Source organism: Lynx rufus, unplaced genomic scaffold, assembly GCF_022079265.1.
Source record: "Lynx rufus isolate CCGP_SWC_20201006 ecotype Redwood Valley unplaced genomic scaffold, mLynRuf1.p SCAF_7, whole genome shotgun sequence".
NCBI lineage: Eukaryota > Metazoa > Chordata > Mammalia > Carnivora > Felidae > Lynx > Lynx rufus.
In genome coordinates, this window is record NW_025814889.1 from 133,434,824 (window position 1) to 133,452,100 (window position 17,277).

At 41.8% G+C, this 17,277-nt stretch overlaps 1 protein-coding gene across 12 annotated transcripts in view; it reads left to right on the top strand.

The window, feature by feature from the left end:
• The window catches only part of TNRC6B (trinucleotide repeat containing adaptor 6B), a 244,734-nt gene that overhangs the window by 131,315 nt on the left and 96,142 nt on the right, over window positions 1–17,277 (top strand). Inside the window, exons 1-2 of one of the 12 annotated variants that reach the window (XM_047066096.1) lie at window positions 5,707–6,511; window positions 8,967–9,092. The exons of 9 other annotated variants lie outside the window; for them this stretch is intronic. In XM_047066096.1, the coding sequence (XP_046922052.1) occupies window positions 9,046–9,092 (47 nt within the window). In that variant the 5' untranslated portion in view covers window positions 5,707–6,511; window positions 8,967–9,045. Of the gene's footprint in view, window positions 1–5,706; window positions 6,512–8,006; window positions 9,093–9,838; window positions 9,982–17,277 lie in introns of those variants that run through there. 2 more of the 12 variants (XM_047066098.1, XM_047066097.1) reach the window with 2 other exon arrangements.

A 17,277-nucleotide genomic window follows, 5' to 3' on the forward strand; every position in this document is an offset into this window, starting at 1 on the left:
TCACTCCTCTCTATAAAATAGAAGATGAAGTCTGAGCAGAAAAGGGAGCCTAATGAGCAATAAAATACTTGGAACAGTCTTCCCACCCCCACCTCCAAAGAAAAGGAAGAAAACGACCGAAAGAAACATCTACCAGCTCTCAGGGCTTAGCTGAGAGAGAAGAGCCTTCTTCATTTGTGATTGCAGTGATCTTTGGCCTTGCCGGCATTTTCCAGCAAGTCAAGGTGAAGAACACAGTTGGTTAGGGTTCGTCTGAGGCTGAGTGAGGACTAGCCTAGATAGATAGTGTGAGATAACCGGAGGTGAAGTCTTCAGGAGGAATGCTGGCAAATGTTTGAGAGTTCAGGCTGAGTTGGGAGTAAGATAAAACTAGTGTGTGGCAAATGACTTGCAAGAATAGGGAAAGAGAGGGTCTGGGTTGGAGGAGGTGAGAACTTCTGTGTTAGAAAGGAAAGAGGGGGGGCGCCTGGGTGGCGCAGTCGGTTAAGCGTCCGACTTCAGCCAGGTCACGATCTCACGGTCCGTGAGTTCGAGCCCCGCGTCAGGCTCTGGGCTGATGGCTCGGAGCCTGGAGCCTGTTTCCGATTCTGTGTCTCCCTCTCTCTCTGCCCCTCCCCCGTTCATGCTCTGTCTCTGTCTGTCCCAAAAATAAATAAAAATGTAAAAAAAAAAAAAAGGAAAGAGGGGTTCTTGGCTGGCTCAGTCCGTGGAGCACACAGCTCTTGGTCTCAGAGTTGTAAGCTTGAGCCCTATGTTGGGTATAGAGATTATGTTAAAAAAATAACAATAACAGAAAGATAAAATTACTTGCTTTGTGTTTCCTGTAAGGAATGCCAGGCACACTGTTCTTAAGTGCTTTACATATGTTAATTCGTGAGTCTTCATGAAGACTTTTCAAGCTAAGCGCAGACAGTTGAGTGTCTTGTCCAAGGTTACACAGGTAGGAAGTGGCCCAGGCAGCCTGCTGGCGCACTCTGTCCTACTGCCTGAGCAGGAGCCCAAGGCTCCTGCAATAACTTCCTGAAGTTGCTGTGCCACCCCTTCCTTCGAGGAGATATAGGTGGCATGGAAGGGTGCTGTGGACTGTTGCCTCCCTTTTTAAAAATAAGTATGTGTCTTTTAGGCAACAGTATATTTTATGTAGAACTCTGTTTTTTTCCACCTGCCTTCCTCATGCCCCAACATCCTTCAAGAGGAAACAAAGACTATTTCACAGTTAGAGAAGACTTTACAGTTCCTAGTTTGACCAACAGGACTGTGTTCTCTTCTTGGGGAGAGTCCCCTCCTGTTTCAGGTTACATAGGCTCCTCTGGGTAACCTGTTGGACTTGTGTTGGGTGAGGAATTTAGCCCCTGGCCCTGGGGTCTATGACCTGTCACTCAGAGTCTGGGTGCTATGCAAATCCAAGGGAGATGCTCTTCGACCTTTGCTTGGAGGCTATTAGGAAGCACAGAGGCTCTGCAAATGAAACACGTGGACCCCTTTATCCTTCTCTATGAAGGAGGGATTATTTGTGGAGGCAACAATGTGTTGGTGGTATCTTTTAATATCTGGCTTTGCTCTTGAGGCAGTTTGGAAGGAATGCCATTGTATCTTCCATTTCTTCAATGTAAACAAATTTTCAAGATTTTAAAAGAAATGACACACCAAAACCACCTAATTTTACATGCCAAAAGCATTTGATATTTCAAATACTGAATATACAGAGAAATAGATCATGTGGCATTATTTGCTGGCAATGTTTAGATTTCCCCCTGATCCTAGTGTTTTATGTTGAGGACATGTGTTTGAAATGTCTTATGTATTAGGACCTTTGTGGTTCTGCTTGGTTCCCTGCTGGGGAAGAGTATTTTTTTTTTCTTTCTCTTTGTCTTTTTGGGTTTTTTATTCTGTTTAAAATTTTTTAATTTTAATTTTTTATTTTTTAGAGAGAGAGCATGAGCTGGGGATAGAGGGAGAGGTGCGGGGAGAGAGACAGAGACAGAGAGCGAGAATCTTCAGCAGGCTCTGTCCTCAGCACAGAGCCCCACACAGGGCAAGATGTCACAACTGGGAGATCACGACCTGATTGGAAATCAAGAGTTGGATGCTTAACCAACTGAGCCACCCAGATATCCCATCTTTTTAATTTTTTGGGTTTTCGTTTTGGTTTGGTTTTTTAAAGTTTATTTATTTTTGAGAGAGAGCACATAAGCAGGGGGAGGGCAGAGAGAGAGGGAGACACAGAATTTGAAGCAGGCTCCAGGCTCCACATTGTCAGCACAGAGCATGAAGCAGGGCTTGAACCCAAGAACCGTGAGATCATGACCTGAGGCAGCCGAAGTCAGACGCTTAACCAAATGAGCCCCCCAGGCGCCCCTCTTTTTGTTTTTTTTTTTTTCAAACACACTGCTAGGCTAGCCATAGTGCATCACATTATTGACACCTGTGGTGTTTAAAATTGCTTATTATCTCTAATGGATTTTTGATAACATCTTTTTTAAAAATTTTTTAAAACATTTAATCATTTTTGAGAGAGAGAGAGAGAGACAGCGTGAGTGGAGGAGGGGCAGAGCGAGAGGGAGACACAGAATCTGAAGCAGGCTCCAGGCTCTGAGCTGTCAGCATAGAGCCCAACATGGGGCTCGAACCCATGAACCGGGAGATCATGACCTGAGCCAAAGTTGGATGCTTAAGCGACTGAGCCAGCCATGATCTTCTTTTATCAGATAGTAAATCCTGATATTTAGTCACTGGGACTTGACAGAGCTGGTTAGGCAAAAATCAGGTAACTCTCAGGCCAGGATTAATTGGGATCTCCAGGATTAGTTGGCACCTTTATTTGGAAGTCAAAATAGAAAATACAGACTATATTTATTTCTCATTTCTTTCCCCCATGAATACTGATACTATTCTCCTGAGCAGGGGATAAATTGATTGCTCATTTTTAGGCCCTAGAACTCTTGCTGGTGATTTTTTCATGTTTCCCTTGTTTTGGTCAGGGGCAGTGATAGACACAGTTGAAGCTGGCAACTATGACCCATGTTCTTCTATAGGTTCTCTCTGAGGTTGTGTGTGACAGAATTGGAAAAGGCTGCTCTGAATGCTAACCATGTTTTTCTGTGAAGCTACGAGTGGGGTGGGGATGGAGATCATGAACTCACATTCATGAAGTGCCTATTCTGTAGCCAGTACTTCCCATTGCCTTACTTAGTCCTCCTGACAACCAGATGTGGAGAGTTGTCTCCACCAGTTGGTAACTGGTCTGAGGCCACATAAACAAGGATGTTGGAGGAACTAGGGGCTGTAACTCCAGAATGTCTTCTCTTCCTAAGCCTTCAGAAATGCAGTGCAGACTAATTTGGTAATCGGGTGAATCCCTATTTTATAAAGTAGAATGTCTTAAATAAAATATGGACTCAAATGATGGGAACTGATAGCTTCATGGGGGTCCTCAGCCCTGCACCCATAGCAAGTAACGGAGGACAGTGAGGCAAGTACTGATGACACGCAGAGCGGGAGCTTTTAGGGGCAGTCCTGGGTGGCCACTGAAAGACATTTTGGTTTTGGTTTTGTTTTCTCTCTTTTTCTTTATTTATTGTGTATGTATGTATTAATTTAACCCTACACGTAGTTTAACATAAGGAAAACCTCCAACTTCATCTCCTCCCGGGCACTGTGAGGCCCCACCACCAACACCCACCCAGCTGGCTTGGTACACACCACTGCCCAGGTGGAGGGGGCAGCCATTGCTGTGCCAGCCTCCACCCAAGGAGATGAAGGCAAGGCAAGGCCAGGGGGTGGGGGTGGGGAGTCGGCTCGCATTTCTGAGCCCTGGCAACCCCACCATCCTCACCTGCTGGGGCTCCAGTTGAACTTGGGGATCACATCGGGGCTACCCTCAGGCCACACTAACTGTCTTGGTGATGTTCTGTGATGAGCTAAAGGTTGCAGCCGGTTTTTAGTAGTGGAGAAAAGGCTGTTTCTTATAGAAAAATATGCCGAATTCAACTGCCCCCATGGCAAAAAGGGGGAAAAAAGCGTGTACACGCATCCATACGTATCTCACTCCATACCCGTGATAGATTCTTCCAAAGGAAGGCATTTTCTTTTTGAGCAGCATGATAGGTTAACTAAAAAGAGAAATCAGTGTGAATGATTAAAACCCGATTTCAGATGATTCATTTAAAAAGGCGTGGGTGGTTCAGTCGATTGGGCATCTGACTCTTGATTTCAGCTCAGGTCATGATCTCATGGTTCATGAGATCAAGCCCTGCATTGGATTCCTCTCCAGCAGTGTGGAGCCTGCTTGGGATTCTCTCTCTCCCTTTCTCTTGCCCCTCTCTTCCCCTGTGCATGCTCTCTCTCCCTCTCTCTCTCAAGATAAATAAATAAACTTTAAAAATAAAAGCCAAATTGGTTAATAAAGACATTTTAAAAAGCATTTTAACTTGATAAAGTTTAAGTAGTACTTCTTAAAGTGTAATCAAATAGAGGAGTTATCAAAGCCATAATGAAGAAAATAGAAATCATTTGTAATTAGACAATAATTAAAGGCAAGTATATGCCCACTGATTTTAAAGTGCTTGAAAACAATTAGTTTTCTTAAGTAGGTTAAACATCTGGGTTACAAGCTTGTTTACGCTATTAATTTACTTAACAAACCTGTTCTTCATAGGTGATGCAAAAGTGAACTTCAGCTTGGCTGTCTGAATTATAACAAGTTCCAATTTAATGGATACCATTTTTTTAAAATATATTTTTAAACATTTAATTTTTAAAGTATTTTTCTCTTTATCTTCTCCTTCCTGAACAATTCAGTCGTGAGGCCTATAGGTAGACAGAGAAGGTAGGTGGTGGCCTGGCCAAGGGTGTCACAACCCAAGTAGGATGAGGAGGCCTACACATACAGGGAGACACTGGTGTGTTGTATCAGAGCCAAAGAGAGGTGAGACAGGTACTCCAGTCACAGGACTGGAGTGGCAGCAGCACTGGGAGATTGGTTAAATATGGAAAGATTGCTCAGATAGGTATGTTAAGGATAATGGGAGCGAGCAAGTCTGTCAGAGAAGAGAGTTACAGATACTGAAAGGGAGAAAACTAGCATAAACCCTGTGATATTAGATTGGAACCAGAATGTTAGTGTGAACTCATGGATTTTAAGAAGTACTAATAAATATAGAAATACTATAGATGTAAAATGCATGTCTATAAATACATGCATGCATACATACATTTCTTAGCTCTTTCCATAGAGAGGAGTTAGAGTGCCTGGGAGCAGCGGCATCCCAATAGCAGTGAGCACATCACGTGCCCAGATCTTGGCTTCTAAATACCATTTTCTAAAAGGAACCCCAGCTTCTTGAAGAATGGCTGATTATAGGATTAGAGCAGAAAAGTTCAAAGTGAACCTGGAATATCTTACGCTAAAAAGCAAAGATGTCTTCATAGAATGATGGAGACACTTCAAAAGGACCCAGAAGGCAGTTCGAAGGGGTTCCACTGGCCAAATTTGGGATAATTTGATTATCAGAATTTAAGATGTCAAAGTCATTGATTAAAACCTGTTAAATAAGAGGGGCACCTAGGTGGCTCAGTCGGTTAAGTGTCCAGCTCTTGATTTCGGCTCAGGTCTTGACCTCTCAGTGTGTGAGATCGAGCCCCACATTGGGCTCTGCACTGACAAAGTGGAGCTTGCTTGGGATTCTCTCTGACCTTCTCCCATTCTCTCACTCTCACTGTCTCTCAAAATAAACATTATTTAAAAAAAAAAAAAAAACTGTTGAAAAGAGAAAACTAAGGGTTCTCACACAATGTAACCTAGTATGGGCTTATAAATAAATTCAGAGTTCAAGGAATGGATAATTGAAAAGTACCTTCCCACAAAACACCTATTGAATACAAAAAGGAAAGAGAGTACAGTGGAGAGGCCTGGCATAGACTACCTTAAGCAAGTGATTTGAGTGAATCTCACCAAAATGGGACACGTTGAAATTGTGTCACATGATAGGACGCAGTGAGACTACAGCATCACTTCAGTGATGCTCAGGCCGAGGTGCATGACCTGAATCTAAACTCCGAGGAAACATCAAACACACCCAATTTGAGGGACATTCTACAAACTAAATAGCCTGCAATCATCTTCAAAAGTTTCAAAGCCATGCGAAGTCCAAGCAAGACCATTTCAAACTGAGAGACACTAAAGAGACATGTCAACTAATGCCATGTTTCTTAACTGATCCTTTTGCTGTAAAGACCACTGCTGGGACAGGTGGCAAAACTGGAGCAGGGCCTGAAGATGAAATGATAGTAACAAATCAGTGCTAATTTTCTGATTTTGATATTTGTATGGCAGTTACATAGAAGAAATTTTTTTAAAGAAAACCGTGTATTAAAGTATTTGGGATGATGAAACGTGAGACTGACAAAGAATTCTTTGTACCATATTTGCAACTTTTCTGGAAGTCTGAAATCATTTCAGAATTTAAAAAGAATTTAAAAAGTAATATTCTTGCCTAACATTTAAATCATGGTAAGTATATAAAATTACAGTTCCCCCATTTCTCATTTTAAGATCCCTCCCCACCTGACCTCAGTCCTACTCCCTGGAGCTACCACTGTTAACAACTAATGCATATTCTTCTAGGTATTTTATTTATGTATGTGGATGTATATAGAATATATATTGTAGGTTATATTGATATTTATGATGTGCCAGGCACGCTGCATTCCTAGGAATTACAATGGTCAGCAATCAGAAGACACAGTCCTTAATTTAAATTAAACCTGCTTGGATTCTCTTTCTCCCTCTCTCTCTGCCCCTTCCCCCCCTCACAAAAAAAAGTTGCCCTGAACATATTTTTGCATACTTAGCTTTGCAAACTTTAAAACATCCTTGGTTACCTTTCTATTATAAAGTTTTGCTTTTAGCGGATTTGTAAGAGTGATGTAAAACACCACACAGCAGGGGACACTTGTCTACAGGTCTTACTAAATACAGCTGGACCTTGAGCAATAATGGAATATGAAATATTGGTTTCATTCTAGATTTGTCTCTGCTCAAGTGTTGGTCTACTAACGTTTCTGTGTGGAAATTTGCCCATGTTCAAATAATACAATATTTTTAAAAAGATTTTATTTTTAAATAATCTCTATACCCCACGTGGGGCTTGAACTCAACGACCCCAAGGTCACGAGTCGCACGCTCTACGGACAGAGCCAGCCAGGCGCCCATCAAATCATATAATTTTAGAATAGTTAGATGAGTTTTGCCTAAGTTTGGAAGGATCATTTAATGTAAATCACTAAGAAATGTCAAGTTACTTTTGTCTCAAGTAGTATAAGCCAAGGAAATCATGTATATGAGGCTTTGAAAATTTGCCTGATGGATTTTGAAAGAGAATTTGTACTTGTTCTAGTTTAGTTAAAGTCACTTAATTTGATGTTTATATTCCAATATACCCTGCTACAAATGCTGCTTTAAAAACCAAAGTAGGCTTTTAAAACCTCCAAATGACTTTTTTTTTTTTCATTTTTGCCTCTGGCATATCTATTTTACAAATGACCAACTTTCTATTATAAGTTTTAACAAGAATATTTCCACTTGTTACCTTTCACATTTGAAAGAATCACATAACTTATTTTTAGGGGATTGTAATTGCAAATAGATTGTGATTTTTCTGCACTCAGTGAGGAAATGTAAATGAACCATTGCTACCTGTAAGTGTATATAAACTCATGTAGGATGAAAGATATGGTTGGAAATTGTGAAGCAGAGGGTGTCTGTCTTTCAAAAGGAGACCATCATTTTTAAAAATTTAACCTGGTTGTGGGGCACCTGGGTGGCTCAGTCGGTTAAGCGTCCCACTTCAGCTCAGGTCATGATCTTGCGGTCCATGAGTTCAAACCCTGCGTCCGGCTCTGTGCTGACAGCTCAGAGCCTGGGGCCTGCTTCGGATTCTGTGTCTCCCTGTCTCTTTCCCTCCCCTGCTCATGCTCCCCTTCCTCTCTCTCTCTGTCTCTCTCAAAAATAAATAAACATTAAAAAATTTTTTTAATAAAAAAGTTCAATCTAATTTATGTATTGCTTCAAGATGGCGAATGACTTCTCAGTTTGCAGATGGGTAGCTCACACTGTTGGTTAGTCACCCTCATAGCTTTCTGAAGACCAAAATGTTTCCTCCACATCTCTGGCCCATAGGGACCTCAGGTTCTTACAGATGTGTTGAAGGGGCGGGGCCCATGCATAGAAAGCCTACTGGAATAGGAATAGGCGTGGCCTGAGTAGAATATTGGAGGGGGGACATTGCAGGTGGGAGGTACTCTGCTTTTCTGATTATCCATCTGGGAGTTGGTACTGCTACATATCTCAAAAGTTATAGCCCCTCAGCATTGCTTCCATCCTGTCTGTCTTCTACGCTCCTGATGTCTTTTCTTGGTAGCCTTTCTTGCCCAGATTTTCACTGACATTTTGATTTAACATACTTTTGAATTTAGTGAGGAGGACATCAGGCCCATTCGTTGGCTGAGACTGATGAGGCCAAGGTGTGTGTGTGTGGAAGAGGCTTCAGTTTGGCATTAGCTTACTAGCAGGTTTCAAAAAATGGTGGCCACTGATTGTCAACCTGTCTTGTTAAGTGGAGAGAACTAATTATTGGTGTTTACTGTGTTGTTTAACAAACTTCACCGATAGCTCAGAACAAACCCCATTTTCAGTCCTGTGCTGTTGGTGCTTCCCAGCCAGGTGTCAGACACTCTAGTGCATCACAAAGACTTCACATGTCACAACATGCCAGGTTTTCCCCCCTGCCCAGGGTCTGCCTCACCCCCTTAATGGATTCCCATCAGGATTGCTTCTGGCTATATAAACCACCTTCCTCTTTCTATCAGTCCATCTTTGGATTTGACCATCAATCCCATCTTTGCCCTTCCATCGTAGAAATCAGCTTCATGAGAATACCCTTTGGTTCTACTTTGATCTCTTTCAGGTATGTCATAAGAATGCAGAAATCTACAAGTGTGCAGTGAAAGAGACAAAATTGGAGAGAGAGCCCAATAAATTCTTTAATGATTACTTTGATCAGTGCCACTTATGGAAAATCTTTACAGTTACAGTAAGTTCTGCATTTGAGGTGAACTTTTGAGACCTGGTATCTTCTTTATATAGCCTTAGGTTCAGCCGTCAGAACATTTTCATGTGGTGAGGCCTTCTGCTTCTGCGATTGTATGTTTTGTTTTCATTTCCTGCCACATGGCAGGTGCAGCCGAGAAGTGCCTCCAGAAACTGCTGAAAATTCTGGCCCCATCTTTCTGCAGGGTGCAGTGATCTAGAATCCAGAAGGAGTGTTAGTTGTGGGGTGGACCCTTACTTTGTCTCTTTTGCCCGTTATGATGTGTCTCTCTCTCCTTTCCATCTCTTCCTCAGTTTTCCTTCTTGCCCTCTTTCTACCCAAATAGCATTGCCTTCTTCAGCCCTCTACTACTCACCCCTACCATAAACAAAAGGGAAAGAAAGGAAAAGAAAAGAAATATTATAATACAAAATTTTGAGCAAAATGCATTAACTGTCTTTATATATTGCCACATCTCTTTAAGCTTTTAGGGACTGTGAACATCTAGTCTTTGCATTTTATAAGCCATTGGTACTGTATTTTAGTCTCTGTGGGTTCTTGGTGGTTTAATTATGAGAAGGACGTATGGGGCAGGATCTTCTTTTTTTTTTTTTTTTTTTAATTAATGTTTATTTATTTTTGAGACAGAGACAGAGCACGAACAGGGGAGGGCCAGAGAGAGAGGGAGACACAGAATCCGAAGCAGGCTCCAGGCTCCAAGCTGTCAGCACAGAGCCCGATGCGGGGCTCACGAACCGTGAGATCATGACCTGAGCCTAAGTCGGAGACTCAACTGACTGAGCCACCCAGGCGTGGGGCAGGATCTTCTAATGCAAATTTTGGTCCGTTCTGTGAAACCTGAGAGTCTGCTACTTATTCACAGACCATTAGGGTAAAGTGGGAACTCAGTTTCAATTCTTTTCCTCCTGGTTGAAGATGCTGTGGTCAGTGTCCAGGGGCAGTCATCCAGAATCACCTACTGCTGCTTTGGTTCCCAGGGGCTGGTGGAACCCGGGCAGTGTACATCTTGCTGGCTGTTGACCTGCCCTTCTGCTTCCTCTGTTCCACCGTATTCAGAAAAAGCCTCCAAGTGATTAGCTGGAGTAAATTGTATGTGTTGCAAAGCAGTTTGTGGAACTTGGGTTTTATTGCTTGTGCCACTATTTGTAAGCATGATGTATCTCTGAATGAGAACTTGTGTAACCAACCCGGGGGCTACCTGGCCTCGTGGATGCTCTTTTGTGAGAATAATTGACTGCAGAGCAGCTGCAGAGCCGCCTGGGGCTATCAAGAAGCCCTGCTATACTTACACCAACCTGCTATTGTTCTGTCTCTGCGGCCACTGCCACTGCTTTTTTTTTCTTTTAATAAGTTGCCAATTACTGGGGTTTTGTAGGGATGCCTACGGTTCACTGAATTGGGCATAGGAAAAAGGCCGTTGGTTTTTAATCTTTATTTTCTTTCATCCAGCGAAATTACTGATATTAAGGAGACCCTTGCAGTTATTATATTGAAAGTACTGATGCATTTTTATCTTACCAGTCAGCATTGTTCCACGTACCCATTTTGAAAACCGCATGCAGGCAAAGGGTACTTTGCCTCGCATACATTAATTTTGACGATGGTTTTAATTTCAGATGTATTCCACACATGTGATCTAATAGGCTGATCTGCTATTCCCAGCCACTCCGGAACCACACCTGGAAGGTGCTGGGCCTGTTTTTTTCAATTGGTTGGCTTGTTCTCATAGGGAAAATTGTCAGTGTTTGTTGTGTTCAATGATATACGCCAAGTGCTTAGAAGAAGTTTAGTAAGTATTTGTAGCATCGTAGAACACAAAAATAATTAAATAAGTAGAGGTTCGTTCATAGATTACTTGTTAACGTAAGGTGAGATCATGTTTGTGTTCATCAAAATTAAAAAGAATCCTTTGGTATTGACTAGAGGTCAAAAGATGACTGGTACTCTGAATATGCTGATTCTGTGACTAATATATTAAGAAAGAATTTACACGCAAAGCAGTAATGTAATCACCGAAAGCACAAGATTAGTCAGATGTTGGCGTGCCCACAGAAGTAGTAATAACCATCAACCTAGAAGCTTTAGGGTCTGAGTGAGGTCCATTACTTGAAAGTGAGTCATTAATTTGGAAATTGACATTTAAACATTGAGAATATTTAAGTAATTGAGTAATTATCTGAAAATTACCATTGTAACAAACAGAAATAAGTAAATATCAGCTTTTGTGACATTCTTGGTTTACTATATGATTTAATTTTTTTTAAATATAATTATTAAAAGTGTTGGGTATTTATCACCTAGAGAGTATTTTCTTCTAAATTAGAAAAGTAGTTTTGAATCCCTGAATGCAGTGTCAGTGCTATTTTGATTTGGAGAACCCGTGTGAATTTGGGCAGCCTAAGGGGATTTTGATTATTAGAAAATAATTATTCTTCTTGGATTCTGAAGTTAAGGTGGATTTTACTGTTGTCATCTATCACAATACAAGGGGACAATACAATAGTATTTAAGAAGTTAGGCAGTGCGGGGTGCCTGGGTGGCTCAGTTGGTTAAGCGTCCAACTATTGATCTCTGCTCAGATCATGATCTCCTGGTTCGTGGGATCAAACCCCACATCAGGCTCTGTGCTGATAGCACGGAGCCTGCTTAACAGTCTCTCTCTCTCCCTCTCTGCCCCTCTTCCACTCACGCGCTCTCTCTCAAAATAAATAAACTTAAAAAAAAAAATTATGCAGTGGAGCCAAATACTGGTTTTTATTTCCAGAGCCACCTCTTTGGGTCCTTAGCCGTTTCCTCACCTGTAGAATGAGGTTAATGGAATTTACCTCAGAGGCATGAGGATTACATATTTAGGGCAGTGTCCAACACATAATGAGCACTAAAATAGTAGATTAATATCATTATTAAAACGTCTGACTTCTGTATGAGATGGTCAGTGAAGAGGTTACTGGCCATGAATATATGACTAGGAACTGTTTCTAAAGATCAGCATTTCATCTTTTTTATGTTTAAGAGTAATAGTTGTTAGGGGTGCCTGGATGACTCTGTTGGTTAAGCGTCTGACTCTTGGTTTCGGCTCAGGTAATGGTCTTGCAGTTCATGGATCGAGCCCCACATTGGGATCTGCTCTGACAGTGTGGAGTCTTCTTGGGATTCTCTCTGCCCCTCCCCCTGCTTGTTCTTTCTCTCTCTCTCTGTCTCCGTCTCTCTCTTTCTCTCAAATAAAAAGAGAAGAAAAAAAAAGAATCATAGTTGTTTTTGTTTTTTTAAGTATCATTAGAGTAGCAACAGAAAATGAAAGAATTTGGGGACTAAACCTAACAAGGCCTCCATGGGAGAAAATATTAGGAGACATTTAAATAAGACCTAAATAAGCATCGAGCTCTGTCATGACTTGGTAAGAAGGCTCAGTAATTTTAAGGCGTGATTTCTGGGGCACCTAGAAATTTGGAAAGCTGGCTCAGTTGGAATATCATGTGAGTCTTGATCTTGGGGCCGTGAGTTCAAGCCCCACCCACGTTGGGTGGAGAGATTACTTAAAAATAAAAAAAACTTAAAAAAAGGATGAAAATGTCATTTCTTCTCAAATTGGCATTTAAATTCAAAGCAATTCCAGTAAGAATCCCAGCTTTTCTTTCCTTTTTTTAAGTGCCAATAATTTCTTCTGAAACTTGATAAGCTGATTTACAATTTATACGGAAGAGGGAAGGACAGAAATAGCAAGAGGACTTACCCTACCCTGATTTAACACAGAGCTGTAGAAGTAAGGCAGTGTTGTAAAACTGCATGGATAGATCGGGAGTGGAAAGCCTAGATTCAGACCACATGTGTATGGAATCTGTGACAGCACCGGTCTTACCAATCAGTAGGGAAAGGTGGCAGTTGACACTGCAGGTTAGCAGAGGAAAGGATGGACTCTTAAACAAAAGGTGCTGGGACACTCCATGTGATTGGATTAGGGTACCACAACAGAATTCCACAGACTGGGTAACTTACAACATCAGAAATTTACACTCCCACATTCCTGGAGGCTGGGAGTCCGAAATCAAGGTGTTGGCAGAGTCAGGCTCTCTCTAGAAGGCAACAGGGAGAATCTTTCCTTGTCTCTTCCTAGCTTCCAGTGTTTGCTGGCAATACTTGGGGTTTCTTGGCGTGTAGCTGTAATGCTCCAATTTCTGCCTCCATTTTTACATGATCATTTTCCCTCTGTGTGTAAGGATCAAATCAGACACACTATATACAAAAATAAATACCAAATGGAGTCATAGAAATATGGAAAGATTTAATACTTACAGAAACAAATATAGAATATTTATGATCTTGGGATGGGGATGTTTAAACATGATGCAAAAGCACAAATCATGAATGAAAATGTTGATGCATTCATATTTTTTATAATTAAGAACTTCATTAAATGACACTATAATGAAAGTGTCTACACTAAAGGGAAAATATTTTCAGTGCATAATATCAAGAAAGGATTTGTATCCAGAATTCATAAAGAACTCTTACAAATTGATAAGAAAAAGACCTAGTAGGAAAATAACATGAATTTCACAGCAGAAAAAAACCTAAATGGCCAATAAATGTGGGGGGGGGGTGCAACTTAATGAGTAATCAAGGAAATGCAAGTTAAACCACAATGAGATACCATTTTGTATTCCTCAAATTAGCAAAAATTAAAAGATTGGAAAATACCGTACCAAGAATTGGTGAGGATATGGGGCAACAGGAATTGTTATACTCTTCTGGTGAGAGCATAAATTGTACTCATCACTTCGGAAAATAATGTAGCAATATGAGTGGAGGTGGAAAACATGGACAGTGTGACCCAGCAGTTCGAGTTGTCTTTAAGAACCTACGTCACTGAAGAACTCTTGTACATATGTTTGTAAAGGAGGCGGGTACCCGATGTTACAGCGACAATTGTGTGCCGTCATTCAAATTGGAAACCTAACTGTCCATCAAAAGAAAGATGCATAAATATGTTGTGGTACGTTAACAGTGGAACTCTGTACAGCATTTCCATGAATGAACTGTAACACAACATAAATTAATTTCAGGGACATAGTATTGAGTGAGAAAAACAAGTCACAGAAGAATAAAATAGTATGAATCCATTTATAAAAATGCATAAAACAAAAATAGATTGTTTAGGCTCTAAAGCATTTTGTGGTAAAGCTAGGGGTTGACAGGCCTTTAGTTGAGGGGTGGTTAACTCATGGTGTAGGAAGGGGTGGGGTCATAGAGGGATACAAGGAGCTCTGGGTACTGGGAAGGTTTCATTCTTTAACTGAGTGGTGGGTACATGGGTGTTCTTTTGTGTGCACTAAATATTTAACAATAAAAACTATTTAAAAATTATCCCCAGAAGTTTTATTGTTTTTAAGACTAGAAGAATAACAGAAATGTCAAGTCTTCATCCAAAAAGTAATTCAAGTACTAAATACTTATTTTTACATGTGTTTTGAATTCCTTGTAGATGAGAGATGCTTGAAACAGGGAGAAGGAAAAGGCAGGCCCAGGGATCTTTGTTTGTCCCATGACTTTGGCATTGGGAAAGCTTCTGCTGCTGCAGACGTGACATTGTGTCCGAAGAGCTGGCTAAAGGGGGGTTTGGTGGCATGTGAAAGCATATTCACATGTTTAGCACAGCAGCAACATTCCCAGCTCCTTTTCATTTTCTTTTTTCTTGGCATGTAAGTAATTGAGCCAGATGGAAAAATGTTTCTTTCCCACATTAGGTTCTCTTTCAACGTGTCAGCCATTTAATGTTTCTGTCCCTAATCTCCTATTGATAAGACTTCAAAATGTGAGTAGCTGACTAAGAGAGCCCCAGTTTATTGTAGTCTATGTTGATCGCAGCCTTCCTTTAGAACATTCACTTTCCCCGTAAGTTCTCGAGCACAGAGGCTTTAATGACAGCTTACGCTGGCCCCTCTCTATCCAAATCATATACTTAATAGAGAGTAATAGCAAAATAAAAAGACCCAGCTTTCCTTTCTTCCAGCCTGTTTGGACATGTAGCCATCTGGCTGGCAATAGAAACAGCCCAAACCTTCATCTTACCAAAACAATCTGGAAAATTCAGCATTAAACAAAAGACAAAGAATAAATTAAGAACTTGGGCTTGGGCATCGACAGACCTAAGTTTAAGACTCAGCTCTGCCACTTACTATGTGTAAAACTTTGTAATTTACTTAAAGTCTCTGAACCTCAGTTTTCTCACTTTAAAATGGGAATGATAATAGAACCCAAGGCATAAAGGATTGAAAGACTAATGCATATAAAGTGCGTGTTTTGTCACTCATCGTTCTGGGCCTGGCCCTATTTTCATATATAAAGCAGGGGCCAGATACTCCTCCCTGCTTCCTGTCTGCCTCTCGGGTTTCACAGGGCATGTCCTCCTTCCCTGCCCTTTAACTAGTTCTGTGAGCATAGGCAAATCACAGAAATCTTTGAAATGGTTTCTTCGACTATAAAGCAGAGATGACAGTACCCATGTGACTGTTTTGCTGCACGGATCCGACAGTCAAGTGGGACAGACCGCGGGCATAAAGACGCCCTGTCCTCCGTGACATACTGTGGGGACGTAGATACTGATCATTGTTCTCCCGAACTAACACCCAGCACTGTTCCCCACCCCCCACCCCTGCAAGCCCATTAATGTTGTTTGCTGAACATACAGTTTTATCTTTATAAAATAGCTTTGAAGATGTGTGTCTTGGACAGTCTTTGCTTAAAAGTGATAAGAGAGTTTGTGACTCCATCTTGCTTCCAGATTTACCAGGCACTACTAGCGCTTTGGTCAAAATTATTTTCTCTGGCATTTGTCAGGCATTGCTTTCAGTGGTTAAAACAGGTAGATGAGTTGGACACTTCCTCAGTGTTCCTCTTTACTGCAGTTGAGGTGGTGTTAAAGTTGTAAATAAAGGCGAGGATTGGGAACTGTTGACATACCGTTGGTAACAAGCGTCCTTTTATATGCATCTGTCCTAGACGTTAACTCAATTATAAGGAAGATGTCATGGTTTTATATGCCATGATTTGCTAAGATTTATATCATCCTCGGACCTGTCCTTTGCCATCCTCTCCTCATGCTCCCTGGAGAAACTCAGTACTCCTGGGACCTGGTATTCTATCTTGGCACTTGAAGACTGACTCCTGTTACGTCTCGACCTCTCCTCTGATATGTTTCCAAGCCCTTACTCAGCAGGTCTGTCTGGGCGCCTCAATGGGCACACGAGTTTTACCACATCCCAGGCCGAGCTCATTCCCTGCGTTGTGCCTCCCCCAGCCCCAGACCTCTCTGTTCTTCCTCCTGGGTGCTCCCCCTTGATTGACAACCCAGAGTTTACCAGCGACCCTAGTCTAGGAACCTGGAAATCATCTCAGACCACAGTTTCTTTTTTTTTTTTTTTTTTTAATTTTTTTTTTCAACGTTTATTTATTTTTGGGACACAGAGAGACAGAGCATGAACGGGGGAGGGGCAGAGAGAGAGGGAGACACAGAATCGGAAACAGGCTCCAGGCTCTGAACCATCAGCCCAGAGCCTGACGCGGGGCTCGAACTCACGGACCGCGAGATCGTGACCTGGCTGAAGTCGGACGCCCAACCGACTGCGCCACCCAGGCGCCCCTCAGACCACAGTTTCTAAACCTTGGAACGGACACTTGACACTGGCTAATACTTTGTTTTGGGGGCCAGTCCCAGGTGTTGTAGGGTGTTGAGTAGCATCCTTGGCCTGTACCTACTAGGTGCCAGTTGTACCCTGTGCCTTCAGTTGTGACAAGTAGGTTTTCCTCACGTTCACAGATGTCCCCTGATGGGCAAAAACATCTCCTTTGATAATGACTGTCTCACCCATTTCTTTTTCTCTTACCTTTCTCGGGTAGTCAGTCACCAAGCTCCCCCCCCCTTTTTTTTTTAACATTTATCTTTGAGAATTAGAGAGAGACAGAGCACAAGCATGGGAGGAGCAGAGAGAGAGGGAGACGCAGAATCCAAAGCAGGTTCCAGGCTCTGAGCTGTCAGCACAGAGCCCGACGTGGGGCTCGAACCCACGAACCGTGAGATCATGACCTGAGTTGAAGTTGGATGCTTAACCGACTGAGCCACCCAGGTGCCCCATCACCAAGCACTTTTGATACTTCTCTACGAGTATCT